General features: G+C 45.5%; 1 protein-coding gene across 1 annotated transcript in view; it reads left to right on the top strand.

The window, feature by feature from the left end:
- Positions 1-16,667, top strand: part of pkdcca (protein kinase domain containing, cytoplasmic a) — a 30,292-nt gene extending 13,625 nt beyond the window's left edge. Inside the window, exons 3-7 of the mRNA XM_042066167.1 lie at positions 3,559-3,839; positions 4,193-4,272; positions 5,611-5,718; positions 12,652-12,825; positions 14,646-16,667. Coding sequence (XP_041922101.1) covers positions 3,559-3,839; positions 4,193-4,272; positions 5,611-5,718; positions 12,652-12,825; positions 14,646-14,731 — 729 coding nt within the window. The 3' untranslated portion in view covers positions 14,732-16,667. The remainder of the gene's footprint in view (positions 1-3,558; positions 3,840-4,192; positions 4,273-5,610; positions 5,719-12,651; positions 12,826-14,645) is intronic.
- The last annotated feature ends 4,376 nt before the right edge of the window (positions 16,668-21,043 follow it).

The following is a 21,043-nucleotide window of genomic DNA, read 5'->3' as shown; positions in this document are numbered from 1 at the left end:
ATGTGCTATGAAATCTGGCAGACTTGGAGAGTTTACTGAGGGTAAAAATAACAGCAATATTTTGGCCGTTTCTGCTGTGGAATTTCACACCTCTAGGCAGCCACGTCTCTCCTCCAGGAGCTCAGCACAGCTCACACTCCACCACATCTCTCTCCTGCTCTCCTCAATCTGTCAACCTTAAAAACTATTTAGTTCTCTCTCTCTCGCTCTCTCACTCTCTCTCTCTCTCTGTGTGTGTGTGTGTTTTTATGAATGTGCGCAAATGTAGTTGTGTGTATACATTTTATTTCTGTGTGAATGTCTTTATACGATTGTGTATGTGTGTGCGTCTCTCTCTCTCTCTCTCTCTCTCTGTGTGTGTGTAAAAGTGTACAGGCGGTGGTAATGGTGGTAAGGGGATCGGGTCATGCACATCTGGCGTCTCCCTCTGGCCTGGCCGCAGTAGGTCTGTGTGCCGTGAGTAAGTGGGAGAGCGCAAGGGAGGGAGAGAAAGAGAGAGAAAGAAAGAGCGAGAGAGAGAGAGAGAGAGAGAGAGAGAGAGAGAGAGAGAGAGAGAGAGAGAGTGTTTCCAGCATTTGCAATGCGTATGAGGCATTAGTGGGCTCTGGGGAGAGCAGCGAACCCGCTGACTTTCAAACGCTTCATTTAGGTCTGAAGCCATTTCCTCTGCACACTGACGAACGCTTTCATGGCTGTTGCAGTGTGTGAGTGTGTGTGGGTGTGTGTGAGTATGTATATCTATGTATGTGTGTGTGTGTGTGCGCATGCATGTGTGTGTAGGTGTGTGATAGGTTTTTGTGTATTTTTGTGTGTGTGCATGCATGTATGTAAGTTAAAGTGCATGTGAATGTGAATGTGTATGTGTGTGTGTGTGTGCATGTGTGTGTGTGTGCGTATGTGTGTGTGTGTGTGTGTGCGCACGCATCAGAATAAGAGGGCCCCACCCATGAGTCTGCCACAGTTCTTACTCTCTCTTACCCTTCAAAACACACTTAGACACACGTACAGACACACACACGCACACACACACACACACACACACACACACACACACACACACACACACACACACACACACACACACACATACATACACACACACATGCACACACATTCACATGCATTTCCACTTACACACATGCATGCATACTCATAAACTCAACTAACTACAAATGTAGTGACATTTTCCTGAACACACATAAATAAATGCAGACTCTCTCTCTCATTCACACACACACACACACACACACACACACACACACACACACACACACACACACACACACACACACACACACACACTAATGCAATAACCCTGTAAACATGCCCTCATCTTAAAAGCATGTGTGCATTTTGTGTGTTGTGCCCCATGTCCATGTGAGAACCTGAATGGTCTGAATGGAGTTAGCAAAAGCAACGGCACCAGATGGGAGCCAGCTAGGATCACAGTCAGGAACTCAGGCCGTCACACCCGCACCACGTTCAAATATACCATGAGGAACTAAGAGTTCCCCTCCCAGAGTCTCTTTCCCTCCATGACACGGGGTGTCCTCTCCCCGCTGCTCCTAATGTTCAGTCCATTAAAAACAGCTTTCGATCTTTCGTTTTTCCTCCTCCTCCTCTCTTCCTGTTCATCCCCTCCTCTCCTCTTTCCCTTCTCCCTCCTTTCCTCTCCTCTTCTCCACCAAACCTGTGTGTTCCTTTGCTCTCCTTCCATCCACCCCTCCCCATTGTGTAACGCTGACATGAGCAAGGCCATGCTGGCCGAGGGTTTGAGCCTGTGGAGAGAGCAGATGATGGCTGCGTGATCTCTGGGGGAGTCGGGGGACGCCGAGGGAGTAGATTTGGGGGTGAAAAAGGAGAGTGGATTTGGGAGTCTCTAGAGAGGTGAATGGAGAGGATTTGGTTCTTATTTAGATGTTTTAAAGATTTTTTTTTTTTTTTTTGGAGGGGGTCGGGGTAGCTCTGGGGCTGTTTGGTTAGCCCCCCCCCCCCCCCCCCCCCCCATCGTCGTCTGCTGACCTCTTGGTTCTCATCAAGGGAAAGCAGCCACCCGGAAAACTGCCCCCACCCTCCCCAAACCTGCCCCTCCGACACTAGAGCGGCTAATCCCTCTGGCACACTCTCTCGGGCATTCTCCCGCTGTGGAGCCTCTCTCTCTCTCTCTCTCTCTCTCTCTCTCTCTCTCTCTCTCTCTCTCTGCTTTTCTTCTCCTTTCATGGTTTTTCTTCATGTCTTTTTCTTTTCTCTCTGTGAAATAAGTCCCTTTCTCTCTTCTCTCTGGACACATGGTCCTTTATATAGTCATCTATCACTCTGTTTCATTTTTTTATTGCTCTCTGTACCCAAGTATGTATTTGTATTTGTGATGCATTTTGGGTAATGATCGCCCCATACTATCTGCGGTACATACACACACTCTTAAGTGTATGTAAAACATTCTTGTTGATTTTCTCTGTCTCTTTCTTTCTCTAACACACACATACACACACACACACACACTCTCTCTCTCACTCACATACCCAGAGTGCACATCTCCCCCTGAGTCCCAGAGAGCTGTGTTCCATCTGGCAGAGACAATTGTAGATGGGGCGACGCTGAGTAATCGGCTGTGGTGTTTGTTTGTGAGAGAGCGCTTGTCGATCCCCGTGCCCGTGTCTGCATAATTGATTGTGTATGAAACTCCAGTGTGCGGTTTCTCCAGTAGTGTCTCAGTAACCAAAACACCCCAGTTTGTTTAGCTGGCAGCCTGCTCCTCACTCCATAACTGTCCACAAGTCCGTTTATAGCGGTCGGGGAGATCATGTATTGGAGAGGAATATTCATTGCTAAATCCATAGTTTAGCTTGTTGAGCTGTTGCCATGATATGCATACAAATACAGACTCAAACAACAGTGGTTGTGCAACTTGCACACACACACAACACACACACACACACACACACACAAACACACACACACACACACACACACACACACACACACACACACACACACACACACACACACACACACACACACACACAGACACACACACACACACACACACACACACCAGAGCGCTGAATTGATTATACTTGATTACCTGATCACCAAAACATGCATGTGATTCATTTCATTGCTCTAATGGCAGCACATTACATTTTCCTCAGTTGTTTATGAGTTTCGGGAACATCAAGGGCAAGGAACTGAGGCGCCACTGGCTTTGATGTTTGGAGATGGTTGAGGCCTTCTAGAATCCCACAACAAGATTCAGTAACAGAAAAGTCTGAACGTTTATCTATTCAATCTTAATAAGGGGAAAAAAAAAAAAACAGTTGAAGGACTGCTGTACAGACTCAAGCCTAGTTTACCACTCTATCAATGACAGTAGGTGTATACCTATACAAGCCCTCTGTGAGGTTCACTCCTATTTCAGTACCTGAGGTCAATTATTTTTGGCACAAGCCTGATTGTTTTTCTCCAGTGTCCACTGTAGCACTGTAGATGTTCACACATGCACTGTTGTGGACTGTATTGGCTCAGCCTTCACCTTTGACCCCCTGCTCTGTCCTGCAGATCTGCCTGAGTCTGGTGCGTCTGCTGCACTTCCTGGCCCACTCGCCGCTGGGCCCCGTCACGCTGCTGGACTTCCGGCCGCGGCAGTTCGTGCTGGTGAGCGGTGAGCTGAAGGTGACGGACCTGGACGATGCCAGCGTGGAGGAGACGCCCTGCGGCAGTCCGCACGCCGCACCTGCCGACTGCCTCATGGAGTTCCCGGCGCGGAACTTCACCCTCCCATGCATCAGAGGGCGCTGCCAGGGCATTAACGAAAAGAGGAACCTCTACAACGCCTACAGGTGAGAGAGAGAGAGAGAGAGAGATCACACACCAGTGTGCAGTGTACACATGGTAACTACACATACCATACAGTATATCATACTGTAATATACACATTTTCAGATTATACAGTTCTTTGCCAAAGATAAAGTTACAAATACAGTGTGTGTGTGTGTGTGTGTGTGTGTGTGTGTGTGTGTGTGTGTGTATGTGTGTGTTTGTGTGTGTGTGTGCGTGTGTTTGTGTGTGTGTGTGTGTGTGCGTGTGCGTGTGCGTGTGCGTGTGCGTGTCTGTTTGTGTGTGTGTGTGTGTGTGTGTGTGTGTGTGTGTGTGTGTGTGTGTGTGTGTTTATGTGTGTGTGTGTGTGTTCCAGGTTCTTCTTCACCTACCTGCTTCCCCACAGTGCCCCTCCTGCTCTGAGACCGCTGCTGGATAAGATTGTCAACTCAACTGGTAAGCACATGTGCACAAACACACACACACACACACACACACACACACACACACACACCAAGCCACACCAAATCCTTCACTTATTGTGACTGCGGTTATAATGAACTCCATTCTGTAAAGTCCCAGAGGAGCAGTCTATTGCATGCTGCTGAGTGAAAACTCCAATGACTCCAAAGACTACTGCGTGCACACGCGGTTAGAGAGCACTGTTTCATGGCATCGGTGGGTTCAGTGGATTCGGCCTGGATTATGACACACAGCGGATGCTGCCAACATGGACACCTCGTAGTGGAGATGTAAACTAGCTGCTAGAAGCCTTTCCCTGAGGCGGCAGGCAGGCCCACACAACTGGGCAGAGCTGGCTCCTTAATCCAGATGCAGCACAGTGCTAATACATGAGCCTCTAATGCCTCTGTAAGCCTATTGCCTCTTTTTAAGGCTGACTTTAAGTGCAGTCTCCTCTCTGGCCGGAGATTAGCCCTCTATCTATTGACACCCCCCATGCTGTAGAACTGTGTTGTAAAAGGTTCTGATAAAAGTACTTGAAGTATGATCAATATGGTTATTAGTGAAATGCATGAGTAAAAGGCAAAAGGGAGTTCTCTCTGTCTCCCTCTCCTGTTCCCCTTCACCCTCTCTGTCATAGGGGCGATGTTGAGGTGTGATGCTGTCAGCATGTTGCTGAGTATTTGAGATCTGTCTCTCTCTTTCTCTCATCTCTCTCTCTCTCATGCGGGCGATGGTGTGATGAGGAGAGGCTATATAACTGTCAGCGTGTCACTTGCTGGTTGAGATCTGCTCCTCTGAAACACAATAGGCCGTGACGCTGCGGGACACCTGGTTGGCTGAGACCAAGGAGGGGCTTCACAGCACATCCTATCAGAAGCCTTCTTTCTGTGTGGGCTCATTGTTGATTGGCTACTGCTGCTGTGATTGCCGTAGGCATTGTCTGCCATCCAGGCGTGTCTATGTTGTGTCTATGGCAATGTGTGCCACAGATTTGGTTTGGCCATCCCCTCCTTACTTTTTAGATCTGGCTTCTTCAGCTTGAGGGCGGTCTGGCTGTCTTGGAGACTGTAGTGTGCTCTATGCTAGACTTTGTTCCACGTGGACTTTCAGTTGAAATGTACAGTAATCAACCAATTTAGCCAGCAAAATACTTTGCACATAATCTGCTTAACAGGGCTGTCCTGTTAGTCAGTCCAAATCCAATGCAAAACGAGCTCTGCCCTTACCCAATTAGTTATTTAGTCATTTTGTGGGTCTGAACTATTTGTGTGTGTGTGTGTCCATCCTGACTTCAATTAAAAGAGTATGTGTGTATTATTTTTGTTGCAGGGGAGCTTGCCTGGGGCATTGATGAGACTCAGGTGCATCTTGAGAAGGTGTTGCATCTCTACAAAAATGGACTTTACCTACAGAATACCTCTCAGACACACACATCTGGTGAGTATTTTCAAGAGGCAATACAGAGCTTTTGTTTAAGACTAGTTAACAGCCATCTACATTTGCCTTGCAAACATCAACAACAACATAAACTGCACTGATGAAGGTGAGCATCTCACCCCCAGTTACATGAAGAAAAAATCAAGATATAAATTGTTATGCTTCAATCGTATCACTCACTGCAAAACAATCACACAAAATAATACAAAAAAACTGGAAAATGGTATTCTAAATTGGAAAGAGAAAGGGAGTGCAGATTATGATCTCAGTTAAGGTAAACTATCTGTATTCAGAAAATTGCTGGGAAAACATTGGCTTGCCTTGCACAGACATCCTCTGTTAAGGCAAGGCTTACTGTATGTGATAGTCATAGAATACCATGGAGGCATGAAATACCAGTTGATAAAAAAATGACCTGCCTTCTCTGTCTGTCCTTCCACTCCTGTAGCATTTGATCAGGCATGATGGTAGAATGATACACAAAAACAGGAAAAACAATACTATTAGACATTATTGTTAAAAATGAAAACACAGATAAACATATCATCCCATGTTTATGAATTTGTACATCTAATAAAATGGCAGGAACTGACTTCACTCGCCATGCACATTTGGTACCCCCCAGTGTTGATTCCATGGTTATGGCCTTGGGTGGATGTGCTAATAATGATGTGCTAGTTGACATTCGCTAATCTGACCACTAGTGCACAGTGAAGAGCGGCGTAGCCACTGCACAGCTCCATGCCCAATGCCCCTCCCCCACAGAGCTCACCCGCCAACCAGTGGTCCCTCAGCTGCACATGCACACACTCTTCCATAGACCACACTGACCCCTGGGAGCTGTTCCACTGTCGTTGGTGCAGTGTTCCACTGGTAGGGTTATGTAATAAGAGCCCTTTTTTTCCCCATGCACCTTTGATGAATGCCCCCCTCTCTCTTACACACACACACACACGCACACACACACACACACACACACACACACACACACACACACACACACACACACACACACACACACACACACACACTGTTTTTGATAACATTTTAAAGTGATTAGCGATGAATTGGCATCCCACTCACATTCCCATCTCCCCCCCCCCCCTCCCCCCACACACACATTTGACATCCCCCAGACTGCTGTTATCAGCACTGCATGCGGTTCAGATGGCCTGACCTATGTAACGATGGATGGAGCAGGAATTATTGCCGTATATGGCCCAAAAGAGTAACCATGTATTTGTGTTTGTGTGTGTGTGTGTGTGCGTGTGTGTGTGTGTGTGAGAGAGAGAGAGAGAGAGACAGACAGAGAGAGAGAGAGAAAGAGAGAGTGAGAGTAGCCACAACTCTGATGTTCTCAGGACAAATGAAATAGGATTAAGCTGATTATAATTTATATAACCAAGTGAGGGGGTGGTTTGTGTGTGTGTGTGTGTGTGTGTGCCTGTCTGGAGAGTTATAGCTATAGCAATCCCTTATTTGGTGCAAAGCAGTGAGAAAGAGTGTGTGTGTATGTGTGTGTGTGTGTGTGTGTGTGTGTGTGTGTGTGTGTGTGTGAGAGAGAGAGAGAGAGAGAGAGAGAGAGAAGAGTTCCCTTTCCCTCTCAGCATCATCTCAGCTGCTGTCTTGTGTCATTCCTCTCATCCTCCTTCACTTCTGCTTGTCTTCTCTGTTCTCCTCTTGCACTCTCCTCTCTCTCTTCCTTGAGTTACCAGCGGCAGTGTCTGCTTTGTTATATTCTTGCTGAAACTTGAGGTACCTGGTGTCTCTACTTATTCCAAGCGTACCTCTCTCTGTCTCTCTTTCCTCCCTGTCTGCCATTCATTTTCTCTCTTTCTTTGTTTTTCTCACTTGCTTACTCTCTCTCTCTCCCCCTTCTTCTCTCCCTTTTTTCTCTTTCTTCTTCTCTAGCGTTCTTTTTCTCCCTCCCTGTCTCTCTTTATCTCTCGCACCGCTCCAGTGCTAGTCTATAGCAGCAGACACAGATGCTCGCTGACAGATGTGTGGGGCTCCAGCCTCTACACTGTATCGCTCTGGAATGCATCTAAGCCTTGGTTGCCAGATGTGGCCCAGATTCGGTCCAGAGTCAGATCCGCTCTTGGTATCTTAAGGGCCCCGCGTCTTTGGCTTGTTGACTTCCACCTCTTTCAGCAGAACTGGGCTATTATACAACAAGTATAACTACTTATTACATTAACCAAAAACATTTAATTATAGTTTGTAGCTAGTTTTTCCATAGATATGAGATTGTTGTCCTTCTCCAATATAGAATTGTAAGATGTTTTTTCTGTAATGGTGTAGTCTGACGTTGCGAATACCCTACGAGTGTTTCTTTTGCTAAGCCCTCCTCACAAATGCGTTTCATTAGAGTTAAACATGGGAAATATAGACAGAGATTACTTCTTAAAGTAGGTTCAGATAGCAGGAGACACTGGGACAGGTCTGGGTGTGGGCCAGATGAGGGCCAGATCCATGCCGGCGTGGCCCTCAGCTGCTCTCAGGGTTGAGCTGAAGAGGTTGCTGTAGAGGTCAGCGTAATTAGCTGAGTGGTCTGTGTTTATGTTAGCGTCATTAGCAGAGTGCTTTCTGTTATCAGTGTGAGGCTGAGGGGTTTTGTGTGTGAGGAGTACTGACTGAGTGCTCTGTGTTTGTGTAACTTGCACTGGCTTGAGTGGTCACAGTTTGCCGCATTAGGGCGAGTGCTTACACACAGATAGCAGCTGATTTGCAAAATCATCAATGGACGAGGGTCAGATCCGGGCCAGTGCGGGCTATTCTCTGAGTTGTGTTTGGGTTAGCTGCATTAGCGGCATTAGCTGATGTGGCCGCCATTAGCAGATTTAGCCGACTTGCTTTCTCCTGTGGAATGCACTCTTGAATAGGTGTTAAGAGCGCTTAATGAGTGGTCTTTGTTTGAGTTAGCCATACTAGCACAAGTGGACAGTGTTAGCATTATTAACTGAGTGAACAGTGTTTGTGGTGTCACCTGAGTGCTCTGTGTTTATGTTAGCCACATTAACATGACTGGACACTGCTAGCGGCATTTTTGTCTTTTCTCAGGTTTTAAACAGATCCGGCCACCCTGTCTGGGTTCTGTTTGTGTGTGATGTGCATTAGCTGGAGTAGTCTCGGTCCAAGCCACTTTCTCCTGTGGAATGTGGGTTTGCACCACATGCTCAGTGTCAGTGAAATGTTCTGTGTGCTTTTCAAACTCTCCCTCACTTTCTCCTGCCACTTCCTTTTCTCTTTCATCTCTCTCTCTCTCATCTCTCTCTCTCTATCTCTCCCTCTCACATCATGCATGTCTTTCTCTGTCTCCTCATTCTTCAGACCCCATGAAGCCATTTCTTGAGTATTTTAGGTGTGCAGTCCACAAAAGTGTGCAGCTCATAAAAAAGTAATTACAGCTGTAAAGCATGTAATAACTGCTGTCATTTACTGCTCCTGGGTCCTATGCTGTCCTGTGTCCCAACAACTATGGTGTGTCTCTCTCTCTGTGTGTGTGTGTGTGTGTGTGTGTGTGTGTGTGTGTGTGTGTGTGTGTGTGTACAAGTTTGTTATAATGAATGTGTATGAATGTAATTGCACATACTAAGAGAGAGAGAGAGAGAGAGAGAGAGAGAGATACTCTACTTTCAACATGCAGGCAGTGTGATAGAGAGAGAGTGTGTGTGTGTGTGTGTGTGTGTGTGTGTGTGTGTGTGTGTGTGTGTGTGTGTGTGTGTGTGTGTATGTGTGTGTGTGTGTGTGTGGAGAGGAGGGGAAGGGAAGGAGGTGCTCAACCATTCATGCTCCACTGGTTAGGAGGCTTGTGGCGCAACGGGTGCATGTGTGTGCGTGCGTATGTGTGTGTGTGTGTGTGTGTGTGTGTGTGTGTGTGTGTCTACTGTTGTGTATCCCCCTCCCCTCACTACCACACCCACGTCATCAGGCCCATTGTCACCATTCTGTGAAGCTGAACGAGATGACTCTCTCTGCTGCCAGATGCTCCTCAGACACTCTCACAGGCAGGCAGGGAGGCACTTTCTAGGTCATCTCCCTGCTCTGCCAGAACCAACACATGCACTCAGCCAGCCTCCAAGCCCGGAACAGAGTGCTATATCAAAGGCTTTGTTTAGGCAGGAGAAAGACCAGTGACAAATTAGAAGCCTTTTTGACATATATATATATATACAGTACATATAATTCATATAATGTACAATGTACAAATGCTTCATCTCTCTCTCCCTCTCTCTCTCCCTCTCTCTCTCTCTCTATCTCTCTACACACACATACACACACACCCACACACACCCCACTATACATTCCACATTGCTGTACTCTGTTCCACCCAGCCAGCCCAAGCCTCTTTTTGAAGCATCTCATCTGCATGTGCAGGGCCTTGATTGAAGCTCCCTAGAGCTAAGCAAACAATTTTCTGATTCTCAAGTGCGTGCGGTTGACCACCACTGGGCCCGCTGCCCCTGCAATCAGTGCCACTCGCTGCGGCACGCATCAAACCCTCCAGATTAGCATGAGAAAGAGTCAGATCCCCAGTGGCATCCTCGCTGCCAAGCAAGAGCAAGCTCCCACAGCACACACACACACACACACACACACACACACACACACACACACACACACACAGGCCCAGTGGAGCAGCTAGGGACACGTCAGGCGCACACACACACACACACACACACACATACACTAAAAAGAAGGGTGGCAGCTTAAGAAAATAGAGATGTTGTAGAAGTAAATTGCGTGCATTGTAAAGAGACATGTTGATGCTTTGGATGGGTCAGGAACCTGGTTCGTTTGAAGCATGATTTTTTTTTAGCGTTTCAATGGAAATATATAAGTAGTCTTGGAAATATATAAGTACCTTTAAATGTGCTTTCTTTTAGAAGGATTCTTTTTAGTAAGGCATTCATCCACATTTTGTACACAGTCTTCTTTCTAAGAGTAAGAGTAAGTGCTATTTACTTTAAGAGGCTTTTGATACAGTCTACCCAATTAAACCTAATTGTACATCTTGGAGCTACAAGGGCTTACACAACAAGCGCACTGTACAAATGTACTAATTATCAATTACGAACAAAGAGCTGAAAGCTCCTTACAGTAAAACATAACTGAGAGCTCTGCATTCATTCTGCCTTTAGGAAAGTTCAGCTTGCTTTAGTCTGTAAGTTGCAGTGGAATGATTAGGGCCATAAACATTGTATTGCGCACATTGTATTTATAAGTTCATTCTGTGAATATTTGAAAGAATGAACGAACGAATGAACGAACGAAAGAATGAAAGATGATTTAAGCACCCCAATGAATGTCTATTCAGTTATCTCTATAAGGACAGACTTGGGACTATGGGTCATGTATATGAATGTATTTTCTTTTCTATTTATATAGCAACTGTTTATATTGAAAAAAATTTTGGCTGTTGCTGTGGAAACCTCCCCGACCAGGGCCCATGTTTATATGCGAGGCCATCAGTCATTTTTAGGAGTTATTCAGGAGGCAGGCGCTCTGCTTCCAAAACCAGGGGAGAATGTCAACCCAGGCAGCGCAAGATGAGAACCAGACCTCTGTGCCTTTATTGGGGCAATAGGCAGATGATTTGATGCAGCGTACCACTATTAAAACTTGGCTCCTGGTGCCGATAGTTTGATGCGAGCGTTGGCTCAGGGACAGGCATTTTTGACATTGTTGACATTACCCCTCATTTCTCTCTGATTCGTCCATTGTTCGGCTATTTTCGATGTCATGCCGCTCTCGCAGTTTTTTGAAAAACGACTCTGCCAAAATGTTGACCCTGAGGCCTGCCATTCAATTTCATTAACTTAATCGGCATGGCGAATATGGCTGCGCTGCCAAAGTGTGTGTTGTGTTTCCAAGCAGAGCCTTCCCGGAGCAGACAGCGCAGCCTTTAGTAAGCAATGGCATCCCAGCGCTACTGACAAACTCCAAATATTTCATTATATTACTAATTTGCGGTGCACAGTCTGTCAGTCACATGGGGAAAAAGATATTTGATATCCAGCAGTATATGAAAACCTTTAACTGAAATAACGAGACTGTGATTAGTGTTAGCTCCATGTTAGCTGTCACTGGCAGAAGATTAGCTGACAACTCAATTGTGGTCGCAAGGCCCCTTTATGTGACAAATGCCATTGTGCCTCTACTGGTACACTGGCCCTCTCATTCAGGGGTTAGGAAGAGATAGACAGAGTGGTGACAGCATCAGAAAGAGAGAGAGAAAGGGGGAGGCCCCTGACAAGTGCCAGTGAAAGAGGAGAGGTTGTGTGCACGAATGCGAGGGGTGGGGGGTTGTTAGTTTAGCGCTCTTTGAATGAGTCCAGGGTACTCTGCTTAAGGACCTTCACACAGCTCCTTACGTCCCCTTGTTTGTTCTTTATGTCTTCGCTCTTTCTCTCCGTGTCCTTTGTCTGTGTCTTTGGTGGCTGTTGCCAAGTAGCAGGGGTATGCATTGTTGCAGTGCGAGGAGAAGTGGCTTCAGTGGTGTGGGGAAGAGAGCAGGTCTTAGAAAGATTTAGTGTGTGTGCGTGTGTGTGTGTGTGTGTGTGTGTGTGTGTGTGTGTGTGTGTGTGTGTGTGTGTGTGTGTGCGCGTGTGTGTGTGTGCGTGTGTGTGTATGTGTGTGTGTGTGCGTGTGTGTGTATGTGTGTGTGTGTGTGCGTGTGTGTGTGTGTGTGTGTGTGTGTGTGTGTGTGTGTGTGTGTGTGTGTGTGTGTGGCTGAGGGGGGTGAGTAGGGCCTCAATGCAGCCTCCTCATCAGGACTGGATTGGAATCCGCAACCCCAAAAACATATTTTCCTGTCCAAGCTTTTCTCTTTTCCTCACACACAATATAATATTCAGGATTCATTGCTCATCATATACTGTATGTCAGGTAATATCAGACAATCACTCACACCGTTTCCCTCCTGTCCTGTAGAGTATAAGCGGCTGGTGGACACGTCCATCTCAGGGGACAACTACCGCTGCTGGCCGTCCTATCAGCACGATGGGTGCACACTGTCCGTCTTCTCGGTCCGTGAGGCCATTGGGGTCTGTGAAAGCCACGCCCAGTGCCAGGCCTTCATCTTGACCAATCAGACCACATGGACAGGTGAGGGCTCTTTTATTTAGAGGTGACCTCTGTCTGTTTTTGTCACTGTTTTCACAGGTTGTAATCAGGTTGTACTGTGTGTGTGTGAATGTGTGTGTGTGTGTGTGTGTGTGTGTGTGTGTGTGTGTGTGTGTGTGTGTGTGTGTGTGTGTGTGTGTGTGTGTGTGTTCTAGAGATTTTGGGAAAAAAGGCACCTACGTGAATGTATGCATGTGACTTAAACACAAACTGTTCTATGTGCAGTGGAGCATGTGTAGTGTGCTGTAGTGCATGTATGAGTTGGGTCATGCATGAGGTGTGCATGCACATGTGTGTGTGTGTGTGTGTGTGTGTGTGCTTTAGTGTTGAAGAACGTAGCATTGACAGACATCTCCCTGATGAAACAGAGCCCGGGTTGTGTTGACCATCTCTTCCCTGAACTTGTCTCTCATCACTCCCTCTCCCTGGCCTCCCTCAAACGCACACACACACACACACACACACACACACACACACACACACACACACACACACACACACACACACACACACACACACATTACAGAACACAGATATACTGTAGCAACATAGCTAGTTTGCAGAAAGTGCAAGCTGAGCCTTTTTCATTTTACGCTGAATGTTCTAAACCTGTAGCTGATCACATAATCAACGAATGTCACTGTCCTCTACCCGTAATTTGCGATACTTGCAACTGAACCGTATTATTCAATCAGAAATGCAATTGAAAGGAATCACGGAACCGCCCGCTGACATTAAAAATAATCAAAAGTTAGCAGTCAGGAAATAGCTAAACGCTAGATGTCATCAAACAAAGAGATAATCCAGGGCTGTAATTCTATGCTACTCAAAATAAATACTTCAACTATTTATGCAGCTGCAGCAAACAAACAGAATAGTGGAGCAGGCATCTACATGTAGGCCAGTGGATGGAGTTGAAGCAAACTAAACTTTGCAACAAAACTATACTTAGCACAGGCACCAACATGTTATATTAGTACGTCAGAGAGAGAGAGAGTTGGTCAAATGAACATGTACACACACACACACACACAGGGACACACTTCATTAAAGTGCTGTCTGAAAGAGTCCCATCAGCAGGGCAATCGCTAATCTTTATTGAAGCTGGTCTAGGCCCAGACCACTCGCACATTCCTCCCCTCCCTCTCCTCTCTCTCTCTTTCCCTCTCTCTCTCCCTCTCTTCTCTGGCCTCTCCTTCATCTTACTCTTTCGCTCCCCTCCTCCACTCTTGGCAGAGCGCTCACCCCACTGTTTTCCTTTCGTCTTGGAACCAGAATCAGAGGAACATTAATATGAGAGCAATCATAAAGTAATTAAAGTGTAATAAAAGAAAACATCCCTCCCCCAAACCCCGCCTCGCCTGCCCTGGCTGGACATTTGACATGCTTGTTAAGGAGTTTAACACAGTCCTGCTCATACATGCACATATGCATATATATGTACTGTACATTCAGACATGAATGTACAGTACATATAGAATGAAGAATGAAAGAATGAAAACAAAGAATGCAGAATGAAAACAAATTTGGTCACAGACACACACGCACGCACACACACACATATACACACACACACACAGAGCACACACACACACACACACACACACACACACACACACACACACACACACACACATATACACACACACACAGCACACACACACACACACACACACACACACACACACACACAGCAATTATGTGTAGATACACAGACGATGATGCAAATCAAACACAGGCACACTGAAGCAGACACAACACAGAGAGACTAAACCCTCATTTCCTTGTTTTGTCTCGTGCAGGTCACCAGCTCGTTCAGTTCAAAACGGGTTCCAGCCATCTAAGCCCCAGCAAAGGCCGGCTCGCCTACGTGAGGACGGGCCGCTGAAAGGAGACGCAACAAGACGACAAAAGAAGAAGTAGAAGAAGAAGAAGGGAGAGGGACAGATGAAACAGGAAGCCCCAGGAGGTGGTCAGAGACAGGTCCGTGTGGCTGACCAGATCACACACCACTCCCCTCCGTAGGGATGAGCTGGGAAAAACAGCCAGGTAGGCTGAGCCCAGTGGCTGTGATGGCACAGTGGACCTCACTGCAGTGTCAGGACCAGAGGAGTGAGGAGCAGGCCAGTGTGGTCTATGGCATGCCTGAGGCCACCGCAGAGCAGCCACTGGCCAATGCAGTTGACCGTGGGACAGGACACTTGTTTGGCTCCATTAGGGTCACAGGTTCCCACCGGCCCACCCCGGTTACAGTCATGTTGACTGTATTTATGTATCTGTGTGTGCTGTCACTTCAAAGTAGTTGTTGTGATTATGACTTGAGGTTTAGTGTTTCTGTGTCTGTGTGTGCGTGTGCATCTGTGTGTGTGTGTGTGTGTGTGTGTGTGTGTGTGTTGCTCATGCATTCCAAACTTCCTGATTAAAAGATGGGCAACATAAAGAGGATTCAGGCTACAGCTGTGTAGGAGGAAGCCACCATCTCTCTCTCTCTCTCTCTCTCTCTCTCTCTCTCTCTCTCTCTCTTTATATCTGTTTTTATTTTCGTCTCTTTTTCTTGAATTTCTCAGGTCATTTTGGTGCTAAAAGCAAAACAAAGCAAACGATTCTATGAATCAGTTACGTCTCTCTGTTTATTTTTCCTCTTTCTTTCTCTCTTTCTTTCTTTTTTCTTTCCTTCTATGTTACCATTCCTGCATCCCTCCTCACCAAAGTTCCTGTGTTTCTATCTGACCAGCAGCACTTTTGAAGAAGACAGAAGACAGGGTTCCATTTGTGTTATCAGTGCTTTAAAAAAAAACACTGCTTCAAAAGTTTTTAAAATGTATTTATTGAAATGGACAATTTGTTAAAGAATCTGAAGCATCTAGAACTCCAAAGTTCAAATGTAAAAGTGAATATTTGAAAGAATGTGTGGAATAGGGTGGGCTACAGAATGTGTTTCTTAAGTTTATTTTTGGTTAAATTGGTTGTAAAATTGGTTGTCCGTTGACTAAAGTTGAGAAGTTTAAGGCTTCTGATGTGCACCATCATACAGGTATACCTCAAGCCTTCTGAGTAATTAATGTAAATGAAGTCTTTTTTTTTGTTAAGGAAAAAAATATATTGAAATGACAGGGTATTCACAGACTGAGCCAAGAATCACCTTCAACAGCGTATGTTTTTGTGAGGGGATATAAATGATTTCTTAAATTCAATCATTGTGCCCAGTAGGGTCATGTTAGTGTGTTTAGCATGGAGGTCAGGTTTTCATGTGCCTGAAAATGTACCTGATTTATATAGGAGAACTAATAACCCATTAAAATTGGAGCTACAGATAAAGATAAAAACTAATAGGAAAATAAATCAGCTTCAGAATGATATTCATCAAGCTTGAAATTAATTTGGAAACTAAGTCACCTGATTGAAACTCCCCACTATAAGATAACCAGTAATGTACAGAATCCTACACATTATGAGGGGCAGTGTGAAACAGGAAGAACCTCAGTTTAATTCAAGAATGCTCGCTGGTTAGATTCAGTGAATGTTCCACATGATCACCTGTCTGAGAGGGCTGACTCCCACTGCCTGATGGGTAATAATGATTAGCCAGGAAGTCACTTGGTTCAGTGACTCTCCCTGTTTCCCAAGGAAATGTCACCGCTTTCAGTGAAAGCAAAAGAAAGAAGAGAATGAACAATTGAATGATGGAGGGGAAAACTAAATTACAAGATTAAAAAAGACATGATTCAAAAACATTGCTTCCTATCTTGAATGTGAACATGTTGTATATAATCTTGATCATGAGATTGATATTTTTTTATATTGAAATAAAAATCAATGTGTCATGAGCGTGTTATGGCTGGCTCCTTCCATTATATTTCTTAGAAACCAACTTCATGTAAAGTATGTCTCCTTTTCTGACTTGTAAAGATGAAGTAGGTGCTGACATTGTTGTGGATGCACACATTTTACACTTAAATACAGTACACATGCATAGCCAGTGATTTAATTCCTATAGGAAAGCCACAAGTCATTAGTCATACAGACAGACATACACCCACATACAAACACACACACACAATCAACATACGCATGCACACAAACACACTCACACACACACACACACACACACACACACTCACACACTAAGACAGAGAGAAAAGAAAGCAGAGACAAGACTTGTTTGAACAAATCTGTCTATAGCACTGTCTAAACACAAACCGCCTTGTGAAGTCTACATAATGCATCATCTGATTCAGTAAGCAGAGCTTCTTGTTTATGGTTTGCGGGGAAGAGGGGGAGGGAGTTGAAGAGTGGGAGGGAACTGAAAGGCTGAAATAAAGAGAGAGAGAGAGGCAGAGTGTGGCCACTGTCTCCTTTCGCCTAGTTGCCCTGGTGGAACATTAAGCAGCATGACCTTTACCCTCTGACCTTATGACTCCTAACTGGTCAGTACAATGAGTGAGGCGTCTGTTGAACAGTGGCATATGTGTGTGTGGGAGCTGTGTGTGCATGTGAGGGTCTGTCTATGTGAGACAAAGGGAACATCGTCACAAGAGCTTGGTGTTCGCTATGTGTTAAAGGACTTCAACAAAGAGAGATTGTCAGATTTCAGGGCACACACATACACATGCACACACACAAGCATACACACACACACACACACACACACACACACACACACACACACACACACACACACACACACACACACACAGGCAGGCCCAGTTGGTGTATACACACCTCCCTGCTGTTTCCTGTTCGGAGACTGAGACTATGGTCAAATAAACAGCCGTCTCCAGCTCCCATGTTGCATGGGAAGGTCCAGGAGAGAGACAGAGGAGAGAAATTAGAAGAGTGTTCAAAAATCGTAACTGATGTGCAGACAATATACATGTGGATATTTTTGGGGGATTTAGAAATGAACAGAAAAAAGTAAGATATTAATAGACAAATGATGGAAACTGTACATGCTATTAACAATTTTTTTTATGGGTTGTGGAAAAGAGTAAGCTATCGTGAATATATTTTCTTTATCAGAAATAATGCAGCTCAGAAATGTTTCTGATGAGAACTTTCTACTTTTTGACTTTTAGGGTCGTAACAAGATTCCAAGAATTTTTACACTAGCACCACAAATGAAGTTCATGCCTCAAACAGAAGTATGGTTGTCATTTCTGCTTTTGAAAGAGCTGTACAAAGACATACTGCAGAGTTGCCGAGTTGATGGGATGTGTGTGTGTGTGTGTGTGTGTGTGTGTGTGTGTGTGTGTGTGTGTGTGTGTATGCTTGTGTGTGTATGTGTTCATGGGAATGTGAGAAACATGTGTGTGTGTGTGTGTGGGTGTGTGTGTGTGTGTGTGTGTGCGTGTGTGTGCATGCATGACTGAGTGTTTGTGGCATGGGTCATCCCACTGCTGTGGACCCCTCCAGCCTGTAGCTGTGTGTGTGTGTGTGTGTGTGTGTGTGTATGTGTGTGTGTGTGTGTGTATGTGTGTGTGTGTGTGTGTGTGTGTGTGTGTGTGTGTGTGTGTGTGTGTGTGTGTGTGTGTGTGTGTGAGGTGATGTCCTGGTCTAGGTAGCTGCTTGTCGTCTCCGACACTCCTGTACCTGCAGCTGCGCCTCACATGGCGTCCCATCCCCTCCATCCCCTCCATTGCGTGCAAATCCCCCAAAATAAAGATGCACGCCATGAGGCTAACTTTGGAAAGAACAAACAGGATTTAGGGATAAACACTGCATTGTTTTCCATTGTGTGATCCCCCTCCCCTCTCTCTCTCTCTCTCTCTCTCTCTCTCTCTCTCTCTCTCTCTCTCTCTCTCTCTCTCTCCCTAGTTGTGTGTGTGTGTGGTGAAGATAGAGACAAGGAGTGAGACATTACATATTACATTTTTGTGAGTGGTTGTTAGAGGTTGTGTGTTAAAGTTTTCAGGTTATGACATTGTGGTGACATAAAAGGGGCATTTGAGAGAGACAGGGGGGGGGGTAGAAAGGGAGAGGAAAGAGAGAACATGATGGTGAGTTAGGGCATAGAGGTGAGGGTTTAGGCTGTCTGGCTCTCATTAGCAGATCTGAACCTCAGGGAAGCCTGTTAGCATGAAGCATACACTCTCACTCACACACCAACACACACACACACACACACAGTCTTCCCAGACCCCGAGGCTGCACCCCAGGAAAGGCCTTAATCCCCCAGGCCAATAAAACACAGATGCTGCCCCTGCCACAAGAGATGCCTCTCTCTCTCTCTCTCTCTCTCTCTCTCTCTCTCTCTCTCTCTCTCTCTCTCTCTCTCTCTCTATCTCTCTTTATCTATGTCTCTTTTCATAACTGTTTGATGACTTTTTGACATCTTTGACAGGTAAACAGCTGGAACTATATCGGGTCACTAAACAGAAACACAATTTTGAAAATGCGTGCTTATGTGCAATTGCATAGTCACAGAAAATCAAAGATCACACTTTCTCACGCATGTTCAAATACTGGGAATTTGGATCAGCATTTTACACTGGGCCTGTGAAATTAGTGTTCTTGTGGGAAGGGAAGTAGGCTATATGCTTTGAAGAAACACAGCCACCATCCCCCCACCACCCCCCTTTGGTCCTCTCCTCTTGCTTCTCTCCTCTCTTCTAGGAATATGCTAATGGTCTGGATTAGCACTTAGCATGTGAGTTTCTGGGAACACTATAAAAACAGGAACAGACCCCCTTTTGGATCCGACCAGATCCTGCTCCCTCTCTGCTATGCTTCCATCCTAGGGGCCCCCTTTTTCTCTCCCTCACTCCCTTTCTCTCTCCCTCCCTCTCTCTCTCTCTCTCTCTCTCCCTCTCTCTCTCTCTCTCTGTATCCATCTCAGGGATTTCTCTTGTCATCAGTCAGACTCCAGCCTGCTTTAGTCCGCACCCACTGACAACACAACTAGTGTCTGCCTCGTCTCAACCAATCAACACCGGCTCCTGGATGACAAAACCAACCAGGCCTTATCTGCTGAGGAAAACCACTGAGACCAAACCCATCAGCTAACCAATGAGAGGCGATTGCTTCATGTCAGGTCCATCTGGTCTGGCTAACAGAGTGGCAACACACTGTTCTCAACGGAAGATAGCCCTCCAGGAATAATTAGAGTATGTAAATGTGTCACGGTAAGACCATGGAATCTATATATAGAAACAAGCTTTCCTAAAAAATTATTATGGTGTGTGTGTGTGTGTGTGTGTGTGTCACAGGATAGAGAATATTTATTAACAGATGTGCTTGTCTCTCTGTCTCTGTCTCTATCCCACCCAAATACTAAGCAGATGAATGCCAACTGTGACTGCTATTAAGGATGTAATGCATGCAGCAAGCAGAGCCCTCTCGACGTGCACAAGGGATACAGTGTGTGTGTTTGTGTGTGTGTGTGTGTGTGTGTGTGTTTCTGTATGTGTGTGTGTGATATATGTGCTTTGGCACTGTCACCATGCTAGCGGATACTACACTGGACATGCCAACAAGTGGAAATGCACTGGAACAAATGTGCGAGCGGATGTCTCAGACGCAATATCTCAATGTTTCTCAATCTTATCCGTGGCTTAGACACTGTGATACACAACGGTGTTGTAATAATAATTTTGTCTGTCTCATGAACTATTTGGTCCTCGCACAGGAACGCACTGACAATGCCATCTATGAAGGCAACTCTAAAGTTTTTTTTACAGTAAAGACTAGAAAGTAAAGTCTGTTAAACATTTATTTACTGTGTAATGCATCGGGTAAACATAAAGGAAGATTCCTTAACCAAGGCCATTTTTATGCAAAACCACAAAGAGAAAGTAATTTTGGCAATTGAAGAACACTAGGGAATGCACTATACAATTGCACAATTGCAAAATGTATGAAAAGTTACCTCTACTTAAATGTACTTAGGACTAAAATTTTTCCTGACAGTTTCTTTCATAAGTGCTTATTACATTTGGGGGTAATTTGTAGATTTTATCTCCAACATATTCTGTATGGGAAGTCTTGCGTTAGAGTAGCTAGGACGAGTGTCATGCTGTCTCCATGTTTATTTTCAGTGCCCGTGAGAAGCTGAGACGCTCCGTCTTCATTTGAGTGGAGATGGGGAAACGGCCGAGCCGCCAGTAATTACGATGTTGCAACCCTCGCACAGATGTTCCTGAGGGTTCTGGAGAGTCTGGAAGCGTAGCCTCAACCGAGAGTATTTACACAGCGTTCTATTTAG

The sequence above is a fragment of the Alosa sapidissima genome, chromosome 16, assembly GCF_018492685.1.
Source record: "Alosa sapidissima isolate fAloSap1 chromosome 16, fAloSap1.pri, whole genome shotgun sequence".
NCBI classification, from domain to species: domain Eukaryota; kingdom Metazoa; phylum Chordata; class Actinopteri; order Clupeiformes; family Clupeidae; genus Alosa; species Alosa sapidissima.
This window is presented reverse-complemented; position numbering and strand designations above follow the sequence as displayed.